The sequence below is a fragment of the Leiobunum rupestre genome, chromosome 4 (genome assembly GCF_980474605.1).
Source record: "Leiobunum rupestre chromosome 4, qqLeiRupe1.1.hap1, whole genome shotgun sequence".
In the NCBI taxonomy this organism is placed as follows: Eukaryota; Metazoa; Arthropoda; class Arachnida; order Opiliones; family Sclerosomatidae; genus Leiobunum; species Leiobunum rupestre.
In genome coordinates, this window is record NC_143387.1 from 39504767 (window position 1) to 39527478 (window position 22712).

Sequence of the window (22712 nt, forward strand, 5' to 3'; positions counted from 1 at the left end):
TGGCGTTACTGTCGTTTTAGCCAAGAATCTAATCGGTACCTTGTCAGCCATTCGATTAAGCGTTCTAGTTTGTTATCCGATTTCTATGGTTTTGCCTAGCAGACTGAAATATAAAAAATAATTTTTGTCGTACCAATGTGACAAAAATTATTCCATTACACATTTCGACAATAAAAGGCGAATTTGGGAAAATAGCGTTCATGCACTTTTACGAACCTTGGGAAAATAGTATTTTATAGTCTGACAGTCACGTTAGAGTCCTTTATTAGTCAGCATGTGGTTTGTGTAATTCAGCGCCTCCTTTGAAATGAAGAACGGTAATGCGGTAAACGGTTTTTCCAGTTTAAGTAGAGCATTGAAGAGAAAACCATTTTAGATTTTGAATAGTTAAAGCCTCAAAGGGAGTGTTGAACCAGTCTTATATTTATATTTTTAAATTTTAAATGATAACATCAAACAAATTATAATGGATGCTTGGGAACACTCTAAGGAGAATATACAGCCATTAATAAATGGACGCCAAATGACTTCCTTGCAAGATGCATTAACACCTAGATTGGAGGTTATTTTGCAAAAACAAAAGTAAGAAATAATTTTACATTTGTTAAAAATTCCAATATTTGGTTTACATTACATTGTACTTCGAATGAGAGTAAACTTGGTGTTCGAAATTTTTTTCACAACAGACGATATTTTCAAAATTGGAATTCATTGGTTTGTTTATAGGCTTGGAAAATTATACCAAGCCTTTGGTCTACATGTTGACCATGGTTACATGTTGTGTTCCCATGAAAGTATATGTTGTCTCTCACTATTTTTATACTTAAGTCATGCCAGCTAATTAGTGATATCAGACGAACTCCTATATTGTATTTATTAGCCCCAAAATTGAAAATCTAGTTTACTGATGGATGTTTTATCTAATAATATTGTCTTTCAGTGAAGACTAGTTTTAATATAATATTTTGCATAGAGCCCCACCATCAAAAGTTACAACCTACAGTCCTACATAACCAGTAGCGGCGCTAAGGTTTTTTCACGGGTGGGCTAAATATTTTGTGGCCCTTACCATTTTAGTTACCCCTTATAATTTGGTGGCAGCTGTGGCTTGCTCTCCAATATGTCTCTTATAGCTTCTACATATTTAAAAATTTGAAAATTTAACTCAAAATATAAATTGCACTCTTCTCTTTTTTTTACTAAACTCGTCAACAACCAACAAAGGATTGTCTCTTAACCTATTAGATAAATCTCTATTTATAGAGAGCAAGGCTAAATTTGTTAATCGATTTTCAGACATTGTTGTTCTTAAAAATGATTCGAGTCTATTAAGTGTACTAAAACTACGCTCTGAAATAGTATTAGCAACAGGTATGCATAATACAATTTGGAAATATTTTACGAGATCTGGGAATGCCTTCTCGTATGTCAATAAATATTTATAGCAATCCGAAACATTTTGCAAATTTTGAGGTTTAAGATATTCATTGGTTTCAAGCTGCGTTTGCAAACTTTCTGTGTTTGTTTTCACCGCTTTTAGTACTAAATAACATTTTAGCAACGTTGACCTGATTTTTCAGAGACTCCATTTCAAAGTTAAATCTTTTGTAGTTTTGACAAAACGCAGTAATTTTTTCAACGTTCAAAAACTCGCTCGAATTTGGGTCTGATGCGCAAAGTTCTTCATAAATAGAACAATTTTCTAACAATCTTTTTTTCATTTCTAATACGAATCTATCTAAAATTTCAAAATAAGTTGCTTTAAGTTGGTCGCCAATAGTTTTGAACTCTGTTTCCCGACTTCCTATAGTACCCGTTATTATGGTACCTTTTAACCTTTTGTTTTGAATAATTTTTCTTTTCATGGGTACTTTGACGGAACTATTCTTTTCTGGTACTGGAATTGAGGCTGAGAGAGCTAATTGTTTCGCAACATCCCAAATTTGATCGAATCTTTCAGAATTTCGGCCTGTTTCTAACTTTTTTATTGTGACACCGCAAATTGCTACGGCTTGAGTTATAACTACTTTTGGATTTTGCAAATATTCAGACAACACATTTGTTACGCCTTAAATCTCATCTAATGCTACGACCATTAATAAAATGCTGAAATTTTGAAGCTGGGAATGGTACCCTCTACATTCGGCTGCTTCCTCAGATTTGCCACTTTCAATTAAGTTTTCTAAAGCTAAAACTACAGCATTATATCTAGTTCTAAAAAAATGTATACATTTTTTTTTACTGGACCATCTAGTGTCACAACTCTGGGGTAATTTTAATATTACATCGTATTCAAGCTCTTTTTGGGCCTCTTGAAAATACTCACTTCGAAGTGACGAATTACTTTGAAATGTATAAATTGCCTGTAACAAACCAAGTGTTTCACGAATTATTGGTACATTCTTACAGGTATCCACCAAAACTAAATTTAGGCGATGGGCGTAACAGTGCACATATGGACACATCCCACCCACAGCATCCTTAATCCTAATGTTCACTCCCGACTTACTTCCACTCATTACACTCGCTCAGTCATATGTTTGCGCTACACAGTTTGATATTTTTAGCCCATTTGATAAAAGAATATTAATAATCGCGGAAGATAAACATTCAGCGTCAAATTTATGTAAATCAACAAAAGACAAAAACCTTTCAAGAACCTCTCCCTTAGTGGTGGTAAATCGAACACAAACACCTAGTTGTTCTACACCGCCTTTGTCCCTAGTTTCGTCAGCAATTATTGCGTAAAAACCACCCAAATCATTAATATCCTGAATAATCATTCTTTGAACAAGTGCACCACTAGTGTTAATAAGCTCGTTTTGTATTGATCCGTGGGTATATTTTGCTACATTGGGCATGCTATCTACTTTTTTCTTTAAGTCAGGTGAAATGCGCTTTAACAATTCTAGGATTTCAATGAAATTTCCACGATTTTGCTGATCGTCGTTCTCTCGATGCCCTCTTAACGCGATATCCTGTTGAGCGCATGTTAAAACAATTTGCACATGGGCGGATAAAACTTCTCTGTTTCGAATAGTATCTAAACGGTGTTGCTTATTTATCTGTGAAGTTACAGCTCCTCGTTTCTTAGACTGTAAAAAATGTATGTACTTCGTTTCCGCTAATTGGTGGGTCGATTTCTCGGAAGTAAAATGTTCGTGAAATTTCTCATTCATATTTTTCCAATTTTTAAAACCAGTTGTGAAATATGTTTTTTTACCACTGCTTGGAAAATGACGACAGCAAAAACAGTATACCATGTCGTTTTCTACAGAATATTTCAAAAAGGGACATTTTACATAATAAATACTATTGAAACTTTGTTTTTGACCCCTAATAATCGTTTGGGGAAATGATAAGAGCCTTGGTTGAGCGAGTGGAGAATCCATGTCGATACTAATGTCAGGAATAATTTGAGTTGCATTTAAATCAGATAGAGCAGGAGTTAAATGGTGCACGATACTGCTATTCTCATGGAGTTCTCGGGAATTCCTGGAAGCGACAAATGAAAGTGCAATGTCATTGGAATTGTTTGATTCACTTTCATTAGGAGCTCCTATTAAGATATTATCAATAACTGATTCTTCAATGCCTTCTACAACTTTATCGAAAACATTTTGACTCGTTTGCAACATAGAATGTTTATTTATAACATTGTTCGATTTATTAGTTGAAAGATTATACTTTCAACATGAACCCCTATAGTGTCCTTCAATAAGCTTATTTTATTGTCAGTACTATTTTGTTTTGGTTCGGATTCTAGCGATTTGTTTTGGTTGTGGGAAAGTTGATTTTTTAAAGATTCAGTAGTGGTTAGTAAGTCAAGTTTGTTCGCAATTGCATTTAATTGAGTTGGTTCTAAGACTGGAATTTATGTTTTGAAGTACTTATTGAGAGCCCCTTTTTGAGAATTTAAAAATTCTTGACTGGCTTTTCGCTTTTTGCGACTTTGGCTTCCGGACAGAAATTTTCTCCCACTCATTTCTACAAATTTTTTTAATTTGTCAATACTTAAATAGTTAAATTTATCGGATATAATTATCTAAAATGTATCTCTAAAATCCTTCTAATTCTCGAGGAATATTTATCTTAGTAAATAATAAGACTAAGTTTCTAAGATATTAGAAAAATAACTAATAATAGTAATTTGCCTTGACAAATGCGGTTTGGAAAATATATATCTACTAATAGTTAGCTAGCCCTGAAAAATGCTTTTTGGAAAAATTAACTATTAATAGTTAATTAGCCTTTAAAAGGCTGTTGAAATAATTTGAAATAAAATCAAACTATCAACTAGTCATTTAGCTAAGTGTTTATATTTTAAACAAGCGCATTAGGGCTTCTTTAAACCTCGAGGAGGTAGAAGTCTGCTCTTGCTAAAATATTAGAACAGAAAAGACTAAACTACTTATAATTCGAGAAAGACTTTCAAAATATATATCTACTAATAGTTAGCTAGCCTTGAAAAAGGCTGTTTGGAAAAATTAATTATTAATAGTTAATTAGCCTTTAAAAGGCTGTTGAAATAATTTGAAATAAAATTAAACTATCAACTAGTCATTTAGCTAAGTGTTTATATTTTAAACAAGCGCATTAGGGCGTCTTTAAACCTCGAGGAGGTAGAAGTCCGCTCTTGCCAAAATAATAGAACAGAAAGACTAAAGACTTAAAATTCGAGGAAGACTTTCAAAATAGACCTGACTCGTTCTGGAGCTCAAGACGAAATGGAAAGAAATCTTTTAAAAAAAAAGCAGCTTAGCGGTCGAGCCTGGCATTGACCATATTTCGCAAAAGTGGTGAAATCGAAAAAACCGCAGAATTTTCCAGGAAGAGAGAAGAGCAAGGTCGTTTTATTGTTGTGGCTATCATCGCGTTTACTGGACCCCCTTCTGAGCTTGTATCCGAGCATTGACGTGCATGCCCGCTGGGGTATTTCCCGAAATTCCCTCAAGCCCCTTTCTTTTCTTTCAATTGTTCATTAAACTTTCTCTCCATTTCCGCTCCCTTCGCCTCCCGAATCTATCTGTTTATGGTCTACTATCTTTTTGAGTAAACTAATGGATTTTTAAAGATTTTTCCCCCCGAAAAACTTTACTTGGCAATAAAAACATAAAGAAATTTCAAATATGTGGCCTCTTAAATATAAATGTGGCCCTTTTAATATAAATATGTGGCCCCTCTCAGAAATGCAGGGGGGCTAAAGCCCACTTCAGCCCACCCTTAGCGCCGCTACTGTACATAACTGTTTAAATGTCTCAACATGGAAGTCCATACGTTAATAATTTACAATTTTTGCTACTGCTAGCTGGGAGGATTTGCAATATATTTTTCACATGGCAATTAAAAATTTTAAGTTCAATATTAACATGGTGAACCATGTACATTCGTCTCTGGTCACATAATTTTTTTTTAATTTGTTATTGGTTTGTTTTTGTTACGTTTAATATTCCATATAAGTTATACGCTTCAACATTTTTTAGGTTGAAAGTGTGTGAATATCTTCCATAAAAATCAAAGCATTTATGCCTTAAATATTTTCTTATGAGGCTTACAGAGAGAGATTTATTTGGATTAAGCCAGAATTAATTCAAACTAATTTCCTTATAATAGCGATTTTGAAATGAAATACATTTTTGGTTTTTATTACAGCGAATATGAAAGACAATTGCGTCAATATGAAGGTGGAGATGAAATGGAAATTTGGCATGAGTAAGTATTAACTTGAAGGGTGTTTTGATTAGAGGGGGTGTATCATTATAGAATTTTCCATAGCTATTTCAAAGGTATAGTGTATTTACAAAGAATTTTATAATTAAACTGAAAGACAGGTGGCTTTGTCAGACTTGGGAAAAGAAAAATGTGTTATAGCACGCTTTGTCAGGCTGGGGAAATAAAAGTATATGGATACACCCCCGATATCATCCTTTCTTTGGTGAAGGCGTCAAATAAATCCTCTGTTTGTATAAAATAAACAACCGTCTGTATTAATAATTTTTCAAAACGTACACCATAAGAAAATGACAATTGTCCCAATAATTTGTGATGTATGTAGGTACATAACATGGGCTGAGCAGAATTTTCCCCAAGGTGGAAAACATGGAAACTTGGACACCCTGATTAATCAGTGTATGAAACACTTTATAAATGAAAAGAAGTACTACAATGATGAACGTTTCATATCGGTTTTGCTCAAGTACATAATGCAAAATGGTGGCAAGCTAGAAATATTTGACAAAATGGAAAGTTTGGGAGTTGGATTTGAATCTGCTAGGTTTTATTACGAATGGGCCTGGCAGTTAAATCAACTTGGGAATACCAAGAAAGCCTTTAAGATTTTGGAACAAGCTATTAATCAAGGTTCTAAACCAATTGAAATGCTCAAATCGTTACAAAAGTAAGGACTGTCATTAGTCCCCTAACATAGAATTGATAACATTTGCATTGAATTACTTTTTTTAAAATTTAGCAACATAGTTTATAAATTGGCTGGTAATATGAATTCCAATGATGTATGTAATTCATTACCAACAAATGTTCTGTCAGATGAAGTGGGAGATAGGCAGGTTTTGTGTGGTTTGCGACCTATTGGATATAAACATCGAGCACCAGCAAATAGAGTTTCTAACAAAATTGGTATGTAGGAATTTTAAATGTAGTGTTGATAGTGATTTTCTATTTTCTTTTTGGGGTGTACTGACAGGGGTCCCAGTGTAATTTGCTATTACATTTTAAAATTTGATTACAGACTTGCCATATGCTGTTGTTCAACAGCAATCAAAGACGTCTGTAACTAATATCAAACCTTCAAAGTTTCAAATTTATAGTGACGATGACTCTAGTGCAAGTAGGAAAGTTACAGAGTCAAATGTTTGTATACAGTCACTAGATGAGCTTTGCAAAGAAAATGAACAAACAGCTGGAAAATGGAGTCATGTTAAAGTAAGCTTGGCCTATCATACATTTTGTCGCAGTCACCTACTAATATTTCTTATTCCATTCAATAAATATTATATTTGTTTCACGTCAAAACCAATTCCTTCACTAACAAGGAGACGACCCGAGGTGTAACCCACCGATTTCGCTTAAACTTTGTGAATTAGTAGACCTTAACGTAACTTCAAAATTCCCAAAGGGAAAAGTTAAGCTGCGCTTTCGTTTTGCCATGGCAACCGAAAAGGTTTTTGACAACACCAAATCCAAATTTCTCTGTGATTTAACATAGGAAAATCACATATTTCAAAAATTTTAATTTAAAAAAAAATGTGTAAATTGGGAAAATTTTTGTATTTCTGGGTAAGAGAGACTATTTTTGGGCGAATTAGTACGTCGTTGGGTAATAGCGAGCGAGGTAGGGTAAATTGAGGTAAGTTCAAATATTTGTGAATAATTGCTAATTAAACTAACAAAATAGAAATTTATTTAGATAAATTGGACCAATTTCAAAATATTAGGTAAACCCGAAAAACCGAATAAATTTTGGTATATTTATGTTAAATGCGATAAATATTCGGCAATATAATAACGTGTAAATTTCAATTAATTTGAGTTAATTCGTCTGTATTGGACAAAGTCGATTAAATTGGGTAAATACTGATAATTTAAGGTAATGTTAATATATTACGGAAAATCAGAGTTAAATTCGGTAATAGATAGTAAAGTTCGGTAAGTTACGACTAATTTAAGTAAATTTGTCTAAATTGGACAAAGACTTAAATTGGGTAAATGCTATTAAATTAAAAAAATATTACTTTAGGTAAATGCGAGTTAAATATGATAAGATGAATAACTAAAAATATATAAATTGGGAACATTTTAGTATTTTTGGGTGAATTATTCTGTCGTTGGGTAAATGCGAGCGAGCTAGGGTAAGTTAATTCAGATATATTTGACTAAATTGGATCAATTTCAATAAATTGGGTGAAACTGAAAAGTTCAGTAAAATTATTTTGATTTACCAATCAGGCCGTGAACTTAAACTGTACTTACTTACCATATTTATTAATCATTTATCAAAATTACTTAAAGCAAAATGGGTGGGTTACACCTCGGGTCGTCTCCTTGTAAGTGTTTAATATAGATTCTATTTTTTTTAAATTATCACCATAGCTGTCACAAAGAGAACAAAAGATACCAGTGGTCCCTGTGGGAAAGACTATGTCTAAGCATCCAGGCTTTTTAGTTCACATTGATGAAAGTAAAAATTCATCTGAGTAAGTTGTTCTTTTTTATATCTAATTGCTCTTATTGCATCCAATAAAATATCCGACCCCTGAAAGCTTTAAAGTCCAAGAGGTTTAACTTACCACATGTCATTTAATTACAAAAAATGAAATCTATATTTAACTGTATAGTTTTGTACAGAGATACCAAAATAATTAAATGGAACCCTGAAAAACCACCCCATGTTCCAAGTTACGTGGTTTCAAAACCACTGGTCTAGGAAGAATTTGGTTAAGAGTAGTTTTTTGTTTTCAAAGCCTTAATAATGTAAAACTAAAAAATAAAAACAATAACATCGTAGATGTTTTACGCAGTTATTTCTTTTCATTGCTAAAATACATCAGACTTTAATGAATACTAATCAAAGGACCATACTTAATTATTTAATCAAATAGACCCCAAATTCTTGAGCATAACTTGTTAAGAAAAGTGCATGATTTTGTATAATTTTTATTGGTTCTTTGAGTTATGTGTTTTTTAGCACCCACAATCAAAGAAAAAATATTGCTAAAATATGTTAGATTTTAATTAAAACTAATCTAAAGACACAGTAAGTTTACTTCTTTGTATTAACCAATTATAGGAACCCTTACCACAATGACTTATCGTTAATGTTGATCTATCGGTATTATTTTGATTTTTTTTAAGTATATATTTTTTTATTTTTCGTTGAAGGATTCCAAAGAAGTTACCTGAAACATCTCTAGTTTTAGGGTAAGGTATTTCCTTAAATAATTTTATAATAATTTACTTTTTGGTTTATACTTTATAGTAATGTTAAAATGAAGTATAAAAATTGATAATTATAAAAATATGGGATAATTAATAAATTAGTTATATTATAGCTGTAGAATTTTAAAATAAAAATCGGTTATAAAATCTTTTGAAAATACTCCGAAAAACAGCATTTTTCCAAATGTTTTACTACATTTAAGGAAATTTGTTAAAAGATTAGTTTTAATTAAAAAAAATTTTTAGAGTGAAAAAACGCACCAACATGGCAATTGATGTACCAAATACCAATATTAAGCCTATGTATAACACTGCAAAAGTGTATGGTGGTGCAAAGGAAATGTCTTTTGAGGAGATCAGAGCCGCTTCATGGATTGCTAATGAAAGAAAATTTCAAGAAGCTAAAGATGAAGTGGCTAAGGAAAAGGAATTACAATACCAACAACAAATAGCGCAGTTAAAGCAACAGCTATTCTGTAAGCAGTTAGACCTAATAATGTTATGTGTATTTTACTATTTTGCACAATGCAGGGCCCCCAGAGGTCCTATAGTTCCTATAAAATCCTATATTTTCAAAAATGTCCTATAACATCCTATATTTTTAGCAAAATCCCCCAAAAGTCCAATAAAATCCTATTATTTTGATATTTTGCCCATTTAAAATCCAACCACTCAGTTAAATTGCTAGATTTAGCTAAAGGATAAATTCCTATACCAAGTCGTCTATACTTTTGTTGTTAGATTGTTAACATGGTTAGCTACTAGTATATTTTTGTGATAAAATGGTTAAATAGTTTCTATTTTTTAAGTGAAAATCAAAGATTTATTTCTCTAAATATAGATTTTGTTTTTAAATGCATAAAGTTAGTAAATTAAATAGCATATGTAGTCCTATAAAATCCTATAATTTTGTAAAAATAGTCCTATAAAGAAAGTCCTATAATTTTAGAAATATAATCCTATTTTCCTATAAAAAAAATTTAGATTTGAGTGAGGGCCCTGGCACAATTAAGTTACTGACCTACAAATTAGCGTTTCATAAAGTAATTACGGGCCTATTGATTTTAATTATTGCTGGCACATTGGTATTGAAATATTAGTAAACTAACTTTTAAGTCGCTTTTTAATTTATAAATTGAAAATTTTCAGTGGCAAGCTCAGGTAGCTGTTCACCTTCAAGTAAAGGAACTCCGGATTCCCAATTTAGCAATTCTTCAACTCAATACAAGGTCAAAAAGGAAGATAATTCTAGCTCTCATCACTCGAGCATCTGCAGTGACAGTGGCAATCTGAGTGCTCAAACAGGATTTAAAAAATCCAGTCCTAATAGGTCAGTCACTCGTGATGTTATTAATCTCTGGAATGCAACGTTAGTTGGACAAGGAAGCAAAAACTCTACTATTGATGACTCCCTGAAGCATTCTCAAACACCGGAATATAAAATGATTTCAAACTCTCTAAAAACTGAACAAATTCAAGCGGAAAAGCACGTACCATTTCAAATATATACTGATTTTCAAAATTTCGAAGAAAAGAAAAATCCCCTATTTGAAATTTATGAGGATAAGAAAAAGGCGGTAGTTGAAGTATACGAGGACATTAAAAATCCGCCTTTTCAAATTTATGAAGATGACAAAAATTATCCTTTTGAAGTTTATAAAGAGAACAGAAATCCTGGATTTAATCAAGACGAAAATAAAGCTGCATCTCAATTTTCTAATAACAGAGAAACGCCTAATTTCAAAATATATTGTGAAGATGACCAAGATTTAGCCTCTAAATCCAACAAACCTACCTTTAATAGATGTTCTATAGAAGATAGTTTGAAGGAAAACATGTAAGATATATTATTTGTGAAATTTAAGCTTAAACAAATTACATTTACATTATAGAATATTTTAAAATTCAATTTACATTCCTCCATTTTTGGCTTAGCTAGCTCTGTAATAATTTTTTTAACATTGAGCTTTTGAAGGTTTTTCCCCTTTTATAAAGATTTGGGGCAGTTGTGACGACTTTGCCTTTAAAATTACCTAAGATCGTCTTTTAGCCAATTAGTGTCACCAAGAATCTTTATAGGCTACTGATAATGTACGAGTCAAACTGTTTACAGAAGTAAGAAATACTGCCAATGCCTGACTGAAAAGCACTATTCAAATTGAAACCGTAATGCTGTATATTAGTTACTTGTTTTAAAATATATATTTCTTGACGTGAATTGAGTTTATTTATATAGAATTATAAAATTAATTTGTTAAATTCAGCACAATTGAAACCTTACAAATTATAATATATTACGCTTTACAATTATAAACATAGAGGATTACTATTTGAGAGTGCAGCATGACTGGAAAGTAAACTTGTACATTCTCAGTAATATGAATAACTTCGTACTCATGTTCCTATTTTTTTGTAAGAGTATTAATAATTTTCTGATGGTTTATTTAACAGTCCACCAGGTAATGATGAGAATGTGTATCCTCAGAAGAAAAGAGAACTAGCTGGTGTACTAGTGTTATCGAAGAATATTATGTTTAAAGAAGAATCTAGTGAAGATAGTGACACTAGCATAGACTTAGATGAAAATGATGTAAATCAGGTGCCTTTAGAACAATCGAAATCTGTATATTTTCCTGAGGGTAATGAAAGTAAAAGAGTCTCGAAAATGAGTTCAACCCCTTATCCATCAATGCTGCCTTATCATCCAACACCGGCTTTTCCAGATGACGGATTCACAATTGCACTGGACCATCTTAAAATTACAGCTGAACCCACTGAACCACCTCAATTTGTACAACCTCAAGCCAAAGCTAACAAGAAAATCTCAACTGAACAAAAAACAAACAGAATGAGTTTGGGTGTTGGTTTAAGTCCAATTATGGAAAGAAGTAGAGAAATTAGTAAATCGTCCTCTAGCAGTTCTGGATATACAACCTCTCATACAACCAGGAACAGCAGCGTTTTTGCTCCAAAATCATTTTCCAAAAGTTTACAGCCTAAAAATTACGCGTCCCCCGAATGTGCAGATACAAATCCCGAACCAGCTTGTGAAATTTTTAAATCTGAAACTGGGAACCGGGAAGATTTTCAACCAAAAATAACAGCAGATGATGTATTCTCAACAGCGGTCTATCAAAAGTGTTTGAGATTAGGAAACTCTGTTGAAAACATGCCTGGCTATAAATCATTCAATAAACAACTACCAAATATAACTGCAGCTTCTACCTTGCAAATTGGTGAAGATGATTATGAAATTACAGCATTACAAGGCAAAGGAGGTTTTGGCTCTGTGTATAAAGCAAAAAATAAGGATAACAAAATAGTTGCTTTGAAAGTAAATCGAAAACCTAATGAATGGGAATTTTTCATTACAAATGAACTGTTCAGAAGATTATTAGAACTACCACAACCAAATATTGATATAGTACGTGTATTTTATAGTAATATTATATTTTAAAATCTGATCATAGCTTATTTTGTCCTTTTTTTAATCACAGAGAGATTCAGTTTTATATTATGATAAGGGTTATTTTTTCACCAATGGTAGTGTACTGGTAACAGAATTTTCTCCTTTTGGATCTTTATTGGTAAGAACACAGACGTTTTACTTAGGTGTTTTGCTTAAGTTAATTTGCTAATATTTTTCAAGGACATTGTTAATATTAATAAGCTAAACCAAAATACTTTATTTGTGGAACCATTAGTCATGTATTTAACTTGGGAACTGATGCAAATTGTGGACCATGTGCACCGTTGTAAAATAATACATGTTGATATCAAACCAGATAATATCTTGCTCATGAATATGTAAGTTACAAATTAAAAGCCTTGTTTACTTTTATAATAAAATTAGTAAGTGATTATGCAAATTGGTTTAATTTAATTTTGCCCCTCCTAAAAAACCTTGGTAGTGCCTTTAAATACTTTATATTTCTAGACCTGGTCCCTCCTGTTTGAATTTCAAAAAAGTATCTTTAATTCGCCTAATTGACTTTGGTATGGCCATCGATATGACGATGTATAAAGAAGGAACAACATTCAACCAAAGTGTTAAAACTGATGGATGTCAGTGTCCAGCAATGATTGAACAAAATCCTTGGACTTATCAGCAAGACCTTTTTGGACTTCTAGCATGTATACATATAATGCTCTTTTCAGAATACATGGAAGTAAGTAAATAGGGATATCAGCACCAGAGGTGTACCAATGGAGGGGCAAAGTTTTCAACTTTAACCTGGAAGCACTGTAATGGTTGGCCCCAAAAACATTTAAAAAAATTTTCTTGATGAAGAAAACCGGATTATTCCTTGGTACACCACTGTCCGTCACTAGTTCATTGGGTACTCTCGCATAATTTATTTATTCCTCCAGATTTACAAAAATAAACAAAACATATGGGAGACTAAAAATAAAATTAAAAGGTATTGGAAGCAAAACTTTTGGAACAAGCTTTTTACAACGTTTTTGAATATTCCATCGTGTGAAAAAATACCATCATTAGGACCTTTTATCCAAGAGTTAGAATTTATTTTGTCAGGTTCTTCTTATACCTCACTAATTAAACACTGGAATTTCAAATGGAACAATATTTTGAACAAAAAATAAGTGTGAAATTGAATTATTTGTAGCAACCAAGTGTTTTTTAATAAAAATTTTAAGTTCTTTTAATTATTGCTTATGATTTTGTAATAGGTAATTCTTCAATATTTTACCCATAAAAGGACATTTATCACTTTTGTGCCACTATTTATTCCTTAGCACTGCTGTGACTCACTTTATTGTCTAAAGCTTAAACCCCTTTCAGAAGATCACAAAATAAGGTTAGTTTGATCTAAATAAAAAAAATTCCCTCTCGCAACCCCCTCACCTCCAACTCTGATCTTATGCTTACAACTTACATTTTAAGAAGGAACAAATTGTTCCACCTATTCTGAGGCTTTGTGCTCGTTTGATAGTCTGAATCGGCGCTCGTCATTTCCCGCATTTTTTTTAAACAAGCTCGAAAAGATAGAGGCGCCAAATTAACCTCCTAAACAAGCTCGTAAAGAGAGGGGCGCCAATTTCACCTATTATATAAAGTCGAAAAGAGAGGGGGCGACAATTTCATATCTTAAACAAATTCTGAAAGAGGGGTGCCAATGTCACCTATTAAATAGAGTCGAAAAGAGAGGGGCGCCAATTTCATATCTTAAATAAAGTCGAAAAGAGGGCCGCCAATTTCATCTCTTAAATAAAATCGAAATGAAAGGAGAGGCAATTTCATCACTTAATTAAGCTCGAAAAGAAAGGGGAGGCAATTTCATCTCTTAATTAAACTCGAAAAGAAAGGGGAGGCAATTTCATCTCTTAATTAAACTCGAAAAGAAAGGGGAGGCAATTTCATATCTTAATTAAACTCGAAAAGAAAGGAAATTGCCTCCCATCTCTTAATTAAGCTTGAAAAGAATGGCGCCCCTCTCTTTTCGAGCTAATTTAAGAGGTGAAATTGGCGTCCCTCTCTTTTAGCCAATCACTGCTATCAACTTGGTATTTTAAAATTAAAGTGAATTATATGATTAAAAAGTACAAACTTAGTTTTAAAAAAATTTCTTATTCCCAAAAAAAGTACACATCTGGTTCGAATAAGCATTTAGAGAAGATATTTTTTTACTTCATTTTGGCAGGTTTTTTTGGAAGCAAGTCTGAAATAGAAAATATTTTATTAAAGTTCATAAAAACGAGTAGCATTTGCCTAACTTAACATTAAAGGGCCACAGAACCGTTTAAATTTTGAGGGTGGGCAATATAATCACATTTTTTGGGAAACGAGAAGATAGGTCTGAGTTACGTGACGGAATGGCAGGATCTACCTGAAATTCGTTCCGATTTTTTTTACCGTTCTGTGGACTATTGAGAAATGCATAACGTGACCATACGTCCCGTTTTGAAAGGGACTGTCCCTTTTTTCAGTACTCCGTCCCGGTGTCCACGGGGAAAGCTTCGGGACGCACAATTGTCCCGTTTTCAGTGAAGAGTCTCCGATAGTATCGAACTATCACGCGTTTAAGTGAAGTAATGAGTGGCACTTGGTTGACGAAGTGGGCGGCGGCGGGGCGGGCAAAGGTCACCTCGCCCGCCACCCGCGGGTCCCGTCACCGTGTACTTCACTGGCGCGCCGTCTGACGTGTATTGCGATTGTTTTTCATTGCAATTCGTTCCTGATATTTGCGTATTGTGGTCTGTTTAGGTTAGGAAGTGGTAACCTGTAGTGTTTTAACTATGTCCCGTTTTGAGGGAAAATAAAAATGCTCACGTTAGAAATGCATTATGCGATTCGTACACTCCCGGCAAGGTTACTGGATAAATTCGCTATTACGCACCTACGCGCCGTAGATAAATACACTGAGACAGAGAAAGTCCTAATGTGATAATTAGGTGGAGACATGCAGTAGGCCCCAATTGGGATGCAATTTGTGTTTTTTGTCAAACCACCACCCTCAATTTCTGCTTCCCAGTATCCTTAGAGTAGAACAGTAACTTTGGCTTCTTTATACATTGGTTTCATAATATTAGCAGTATTGTACTCACCAACACGTGCGGAAGATATGATATCAAATTTCTCTGAAAAAAATAAATACATTATTCCGTCATATGAATTTTTTTTTAATTTATAAATCTGGTCGGTAAAAATAAAGCTTTTATGAATATAATAATTGAATCTGAGAGGTCGAACTTTCGCACAAAATAAAGGGCTGCTTTTGGAACAGAAGCGTTACCATTACCGTATCAATCCCGAAATTCCCATCCCCGATTCAAAAATTACCTCTTCTACCTGTTAACCAACGAAAAATAAGAAATCAGGCGGTTTCCCATCCATTCTCGTGGTTACTGTGGTAAGTGGTAAAAACCCGAATTCTCGGGGCTCTCTAATACAAAACCAGCCCGCTCTCTGGGATTTACAACACTTCCTAAAAATCTGTACACCGATTACAGGCGTGGGAAACTGACAGTTTTTGGCAATGCTATATCTGTAATTAGTTGTGTAAAGACCTTTTCACACGAGCCAACTTTTCAAATCAAACTGCTGAGCCAGCAAAAATGGATCAGTGATCCATTTTTTTCTCGCCTACTTTTTTGGTGGATCAACTCATCGAACTTTTATTCACACGAACCAACTAGTTGACTAAACTCAAGTTGACTCATCTAGTTGGGTCAAAAAGTTGGCTCGTGTGAAAAGGCCTTAAGAAGAGTGATCAGCAAATCGCAAAACCATCGAAAAAAATCTAGAAATCCATTAAACATATTCCTGAAATCCGCAAAAACTAAAAATGCGAGGAATGTTCAGAAATTCAGGGAAAAAATCCATTTAATGTGTTAATACCGTACGAGTGTTTCTACCTCTCTATCAATTGACGGGTTAAAAACCGCTAAGCCCTGTAGAAAAACCTTGTAAATACTAACTATAATTCTATAAATGTTAAATTAAATTTCTTAAATCTAAAATTACCAGCTATTTAAATAATCTCATTTATAAATATTATAAGTTCATAAAATAACGTAGGTCTAAGTTGTTTTTAGACCACAACTGAACCAGCTCTTCCATAAAATCAGGGTGGTACCATCAGGAAAATCTACAAGCCCACTTGGATAAAAAGAGCTACTACTGAAGGGGAGAAATACGCCATCTTATACCTGTTTAATTTTCATCTTAACACCCATTTCCTTAATCCGCTGCCCAAAAACCCGAGGGTAATTTAAAAGTGGCGAACTGGGGAAAAAAGGCATGAGTGCATAACCAAGAATGAATATATTTATACCTAGAAAGACCGACTATTTCGAGACGATCCTCCCCAGTAGCTGAGTAGCCAGAGTGGGTGAGGAAGACATCAGTTTAGAGATACCGGGCTAATTTGATTTTTTAGGAGCTTATCCCATATTCTTCGAGTAAATCTTAAAATTCGCCTCAACGTAGTCATTTTCTCCAAGTACAAATAAATACATTCTTAGAATATACCACAAGGAGAACGCCCTTTCTTGCGTTTTACGGGCGAGGGGGAAGACATATTCCGAGCTTTTTTCCTTCCGACGATGGCAGGTGCTAAAGCGTCTAGCCAATGAGAAATGTACACACGAAAATGCGCGTCTAAAAACACGTGGCTTTCTCCTCGTTTGGAGTGTATTTGTTGCTCCTAGGTATAACATAGGCGTATTCGTTACTTTGTGGGGCCTGTGATAGGAGTGGTTCGTGCGACTGTGGCAACGTCTAGCCACGGAAAGAAAAAGAAGGATACTCACACTGATATTATTTTTCGAGAAACTGGTCTAGTTCCGCGTAAAATCACGTACTTAAAGGGAATATAACCTCCAGTATTTCTGTCGCCCCCAAAGAGTTCCAATATTGGTCGCTCTTACCAATGGCTCTTATAATTCTGGCGCTGCTAAGTGGTTTATTGTGGGGATCATCCCTAAAATTGTTGGGGTCTTTCGTAAAGAACGCGTTGGAGGTTTTATTCCCTTTAGGAGCGATGAAAGTAAGTTTCTATGAGAATCATCAGGGCCACCTTAGTCATTACACATTCCAATTATTTACTTATATAGTTTCCTGTCTCTACCTTTTTAAATACTGCAGAGGTATCCTGAGGCCCGCGGCAAACTTACTCGCGGGCCCCTTCGATTTGCACCCCCCCCCCCCTTGAGCCCTGAAAACTTCTCCCAAGTTATCTTGATTTGCACCCCCCCCCCTTGAGCTTCTTCGATGGGCCCTACAGCTACGGGCCCCCCTCGTGGGCCCTTTTCGCCCGGGGCCCGGGGATTTTGCCCCCCTGCCCCCCCCTCTGCACGGCCCTGGCAGCAACCAAAAACATGCGAGTCTGAAGAGGCACACCACCGGCCGGCTAAAAAACTTTATTATTCAATAATATATCGTCTATAGTCAAAAGTTATTATTTACAAAGTACAATTAACAAAAACCAAAGGAGCTAGCGACCAGGTTTGGAATCCTTGGGCGTGACTGAAATACTAGAGGTTTAATGCCCTTTAAAGAGCGTTCGAGAGTAATTTCCCAATTTAAAAACGCAATGTTTTTAGGAACAGTATTTTTGACCAATTTTTATGCTAAATTATAAATTACGGCATAGCAAGGTTTTTTAAACTAGATTCATTTTCAGCCGTGATATGGTGGTTTGGCGATTTATTCGAAATTACACGTTTCCTTGGAATATGTGTTTCCCACCCGGGCCGAAAGGTTGTGTCTCAGTGACAAATAAAACATATTTATGCTGTTATAAGCGGTCCCTTGTTGACCTCCATAAAGTCATAGCAAAATACCAGCAAACAATAATAAAAGTGTTTTCAAGAGAACACCGCTAACCTGAATAGCGAACATGTTTAATTTCATTTTGAAAGCCAAGCACTCTTCCACCTAGATTTAATATAGACGCATTTCAATTATTGCTTATAACGGAAGTTTACAACAAACCCCATTCGGAAGAATTATCTAACAACGTGTTTTATTGCCTTGTAACATCGTTTTCACGAAATTGGCCAGCTGAGACTCCCAAACGTGCGCGTTTGAAATGGCAGAAGATCGACCAAAAAATAGTGCGTCGATAAGAATTCATGTTTTTGCGTGCGCTTTAAACAATTCCTAACATAATGGTTGTAAAAATCTCCAATCTAGCGCAAAAATTGAGTATCTACTTCTTCAATGATAGCATAGACTATTACGTAAAAGAGATGTTATTAGTGCGAGTACCCGACATTTTTTTAGAGCCTAAAACCCAGTTTAGGTCAGTTTGAATGCCAGTTTTGACCGCCGACGATAATTCTTGGTTCACACGTGCAAAATCGCTTCACCCCGGTTCGCTTAGAGCCAAGGCTTAACGCCATTTCAAATTATGACTAGAATTTTGAAAATACTAAAATGTATCCCAAAACAATTAGTTAATCATGTTTACTATACATACTGTAATATTATTTGACATTATTTAGAATTTTATTCCCATTATTTTGGAAATTACGAGTAATTTTACTTGCCCGCCTTATCGTTCTGAAAGCGATTCTAAGCGAACCGACTTGGACGAGTTGCTTCCCGAACCAACATGAAGCGATTTCTCACGCTGGTTTTGGAAACTAGTTATCTAAACGAAGCGATTCTATGGGTAAGTGTGAACGTGGCTTAGGTCGGGTACCCGAACTCGTAACTCGATTAATAAAAATGCAATACTCGTCGATTATCGATAATCGAAAATTTACATACTCGGGTACTCGAATAAGCCGCCGAATTCATCGGGTACTCGACTATTCGACGAGTATTTTACTATTTTGTGTTTCCGGCGGCATGTTATACGTTTTTAACGTTTAGACCCTTCTCCTGGAAGGAGGTTTATTATGAACTTCTGGTTATAATAATAATAAAGTGAATAGTAAAGAGTGACTAGTATGATCTCCTACTTTATTAGTATTGAGCTGTCCGTCACACACTTTCTTTTTGGCGTCTTTCAAATTAACTGCATTGGTGCAAGCGTATATCATGCCCCTAATTTGAGTGGCCTCGAATCGTTTGTCAGTTTCGCAACAATCCAGAAACGAAAAAAGGTTGTCCTTCAGTCTAGGTAAGGATTCTGAAAAAAAAAGGAAACAAACAACCAATTCTTCACGCGATTTTAAAATTTATTTTTGAAATTTATATTCTTCAAATAGAAATTTTTCACTGGAAATGCTATACACGGGGATACTTCACAGTGATTATGATCTATATGATAGCTGACTTTACTTTATAAAATGACATGAAACCGAATAATGCTAAATCGATTACGGGAGTGATCAGCTTCACGAATGCAGTGGCGGCCTAAGGGGGGGGGCGGTCCGCCCCGGGTACCAGGGCAGAAGGGGGTGCCATCGGAGAAGCGCGAAGGGGGGGGGGGGTGCAAATCAGAACGAAGAAGACGGACCCGCGAAAACTTCTGCACGGTCCTGGGGGGTGTCACAAAACACTGCCGCCGCCCCGGGAACCCAGTCTTCTTAAGCCGCCACTGCACGAATGACACCCGATTTTGTTAATATGCCTTCAAGCTTAACATAAAAAGCCCAGTAGATATCAGACACTCTAATGACGGTAACATTCATTTCTAGTAGAGGGTAAAGTCTATGGTACGATAACTCGGGATCACTGTTAGATGGTTAAGGCACTGGTTTTCGTGTTTTGACATCTGACCCGAGATACGTTTCGCAGGCCCGTAGCCAGAAAAATTTCGTTAAGGGGGCAGTAGCTTTTTGTGAGGGGGCACATTTTTTTCGTTACCTAATTTCGAAAATTAACATAAGTGGCACCGTGAAATGTTTTTGGTGTTTAACAAAAAAAAAAACCTTGCTTTCTGAAGCAGAGCATTCTGCAACTAGTATTTTATTAAGAAGTAGTTACCTATAAATAACGATCTAAACCTTAGACAAAGACAAGTGGTGCAAAAGGAAAAAAGGAAAATTTCAACGAATAGAAGTTTAAAAAACTAATACAGATGAAGGGGCAGAGAATATTCTTTGAGGGGGAATGGATTAAATTGAGGGGGCAAGGGGGGAATCAAAATTCCATTTGAGGGGGCAACATTTATTTTTGAGGGGGCATCGCCCCCGAATGCCCCCCCCCCCCGTGGCTACGGGCCTGACGTTTCGTGATAAACGTTGAATTTTAATTTATGACCTTTTACCAGAGATTTTAAAGTTTATGGAAAATGGTCTGTAATCCGTGAGCTAGCTAATCTAGTAAAATATTTGATTCAATTTCTAGTCACCACTAAGAGACCCAGAGACAAAAAGGTAGTGTTAATAGTGGTTTGGGGCGCGGAGAGTACGCTGCCCACCTGAATAAAACGTCGCCAGTCCGCCCCAGTATATCTCGGTAGATGTCTAAGGCGTTGTTATGAACATCTGATCATATTACCGCTATCTACTTACGGCAAAGTACGTGAACATTACAAACAGTGAAATCTAACAGATTTGCGGCAAAAAACGCGATTAAAAGTAACTTCATAAAATTAGTAGTCATTTTCCCGTTACTGCCGTGTGGAAATTTAATCTATCGCGGTATTGCTACGAAATACGTTATTTAATTTTTTAATAGGACTCGTTGACTTTTGAATTTGTACGTGGAAAACACTAACGTCATTGATCTTTACACTTTGAAATAATTCCTTCATTTCCTTGACTCGGTTGTATAACTTTTCACACGGGTTTTTTCCCCCATTTTATATAACTGCCTCCCGATACGGAACTGACAATTTATATCGATGCGTAAACGAGGTACGGGAATACAGTTTCATTGCAGCGGGAGGCCCCGAACTACCGCAATTTCCGCAATATGAGAGATTAAGATTTATAATAAAACGTATCGGTACAACGCGTATCGGGTGACCAAATTTGTTGCCATTTTGCTTTTCTAACGAGAATTTTAATCCAAATAATCCTAATTAGTTCAGGATGAGAGTTAAAACAACCAAATTAACACGATAAAATCATTGGCGTAATAAAATCCCTCTTCACCGCGCTTTTTCCGTACGAGTGAAATTTTCCGATCTGAATCTCTAACATCAGCGAAGATCAATAGCCCGGGGCTCGGATCTCTTTAAGTGGCACGGAACCTTGATTTCTTACAAAGACACGGTTTGGAGAAAATAGGAATTGCGTATAAGCCCTAGATAAACTACATTACGGAAATATTAGGAAATGTCAAAAAGAAAACCTACCAACAAACTATAACACTTATTAATAAAATTATATACCGATTCTTTTTTCATCTTCGTGGCTCTATAGATACGCGTTTATCCAATCTAGTTTCACAAAAATAGGTCGATTCCGAAAGTCAGTGGGTGAAAATTACCATCCAATCATCTGGTTAAGACTCGCTTCAACCGCGTTATGACGCGGTTGAAGCGAGTCTTATCTTAAAGGGAGTATGAAATTCCATGTTTATAGTGGATCAAGGAATTGCACATTGCTCCCACCAGGTTTAACAGAAGCTAGAGGCGATTGGCGCTAATTACGTTAAAAACAAACAGTAGGGAGATTTATCGATTTAGTTCATACTCCCTATAAGCTTGGAAGATTGGTAGAGAAGAGGCCGGAAAAGATGATGTTATGATGTACATGTAACGGAAGCGAGTCTTCGCAAGATGGAGAAAAAGAATTTTAACCCACTATCCTTCGGAATGGACCTATTTGGTAAAACCGATTCTAGGGGTCGGACACTGGCCAAGTTTATGTACGAGATTTAAAATGTTAAGGGGCTTTGACGTTTTTAAGTTGATTTCAAGATTTCTGAAATATTTTTTTTTGTAGAGTGCGCGGGATTCTAGAGAATGTCGGACCTCTCGCGTCGAAAGTTTACGTATTCTCGCTAAGTTTACGGACTATGGAAACGCATTCCTAAAATCTCGTTTCAAGAGCGAAACAAGTGTTTAGGTTCCGCTTTTAAACGTAAAAATTTCCTGAACTCTCTCCTTAAAAACGGAAATGCAAATTTTAATTTATAAATAAATGTATTACAAAGAGTTCGGAAATACTCCAACCGTAATATTTGAATGTTAGGTCTATTTGTAGTTAACTAAAGCCGAGAATGAAGGTTGACCCCCTACTGTCTCCCCGCGTCGGACGTCGCCAATGATGCGTAAACGCGAACCTCCAAGGTCACTATGTTTTACAGAGGTAACGGAATTTTGAAGAAAAAAAAGGAATCCAAATGGATTTGGTTTTGCGTGTTGGATAGTGCCAAAAAATATAATCGA

General features: G+C 35.1%; 2 protein-coding genes across 3 annotated transcripts; one reads left to right on the top strand and one right to left on the bottom strand.

Annotated features, from left to right (window-relative positions):
- The first annotated feature begins 292 nt into the window (after positions 1–292).
- On the top strand, positions 293–13560 carry LOC149947738 (mitotic checkpoint serine/threonine-protein kinase BUB1-like). Its single transcript, XM_090170956.1, has 14 exons — positions 293–582; positions 5653–5712; positions 6056–6397; positions 6470–6636; positions 6749–6942; positions 8110–8213; positions 8899–8937; positions 9202–9431; positions 10105–10792; positions 11407–12379; positions 12453–12542; positions 12605–12762; positions 12893–13124; positions 13327–13560. Exons 1-14 carry the CDS (start codon positions 467–469, stop codon positions 13558–13560), a joined length of 3627 nt encoding a protein of 1208 aa, XP_090027082.1. The 5' UTR covers positions 293–466.
- Positions 13561–15424: 1864 nt separating this feature from the next.
- LOC149947739 (uncharacterized) lies at positions 15425–20994 on the bottom strand. Of its 2 annotated transcripts, XM_090173919.1 has the most exons (4): positions 20887–20994; positions 19387–19556; positions 18305–18355; positions 15476–15555 (listed from the first exon to the last, which is right to left on the bottom strand). In XM_090173919.1, the coding sequence occupies exons 1-4, from the start codon at positions 20975–20977 to the stop codon at positions 15496–15498; spliced, it is 372 nt and encodes a 123-aa protein (XP_090030045.1). In that variant the 5' UTR covers positions 20978–20994; the 3' UTR covers positions 15476–15495. The 2 variants fall into 2 exon arrangements, with proteins under 2 accessions (XP_090030046.1, XP_090030045.1); XM_090173920.1 differs by lacking the exon at positions 18305–18355 and having other exon boundaries at positions 15425–15555.
- Between the last annotated feature and the right edge of the window lie 1718 nt (positions 20995–22712).

What these genes read in the sequence shown, in the direction of transcription:
- LOC149947738 (XM_090170956.1), top strand. Translation starts at nt 467, where the DNA reads ATGGATGCTTGGGAACACTCTAAGGAGAATATACAGCCATTAATAAAT. An exon ending in GAAAGTAAAAATTCATCTGA is followed by an intron (nt 8,214 to 8,898) that starts GTAAGTTGTTCT and finishes TTTTCGTTGAAG; the next exon opens with GATTCCAAAGAAGTTACCTG. An exon ending in GAAACATCTCTAGTTTTAGG is followed by an intron (nt 8,938 to 9,201) that starts GTAAGGTATTTC and finishes AAAAATTTTTAG; the next exon opens with AGTGAAAAAACGCACCAACA.
- LOC149947739 (XM_090173919.1), bottom strand. Translation starts at nt 20,977, where the DNA reads ATGACTACTAATTTTATGAAGTTACTTTTAATCGCGTTTTTTGCCGCA. An exon ending in TAATGTTCACGTACTTTGCC is followed by an intron (nt 19,557 to 20,886) that starts GTAAGTAGATAG and finishes TTTTTTTTTCAG; the next exon opens with AATCCTTACCTAGACTGAAG. An exon ending in TAAACATGTTCGCTATTCAG is followed by an intron (nt 15,556 to 18,304) that starts GTTAGCGGTGTT and finishes TATTTTTTTCAG; the next exon opens with AGAAATTTGATATCATATCT.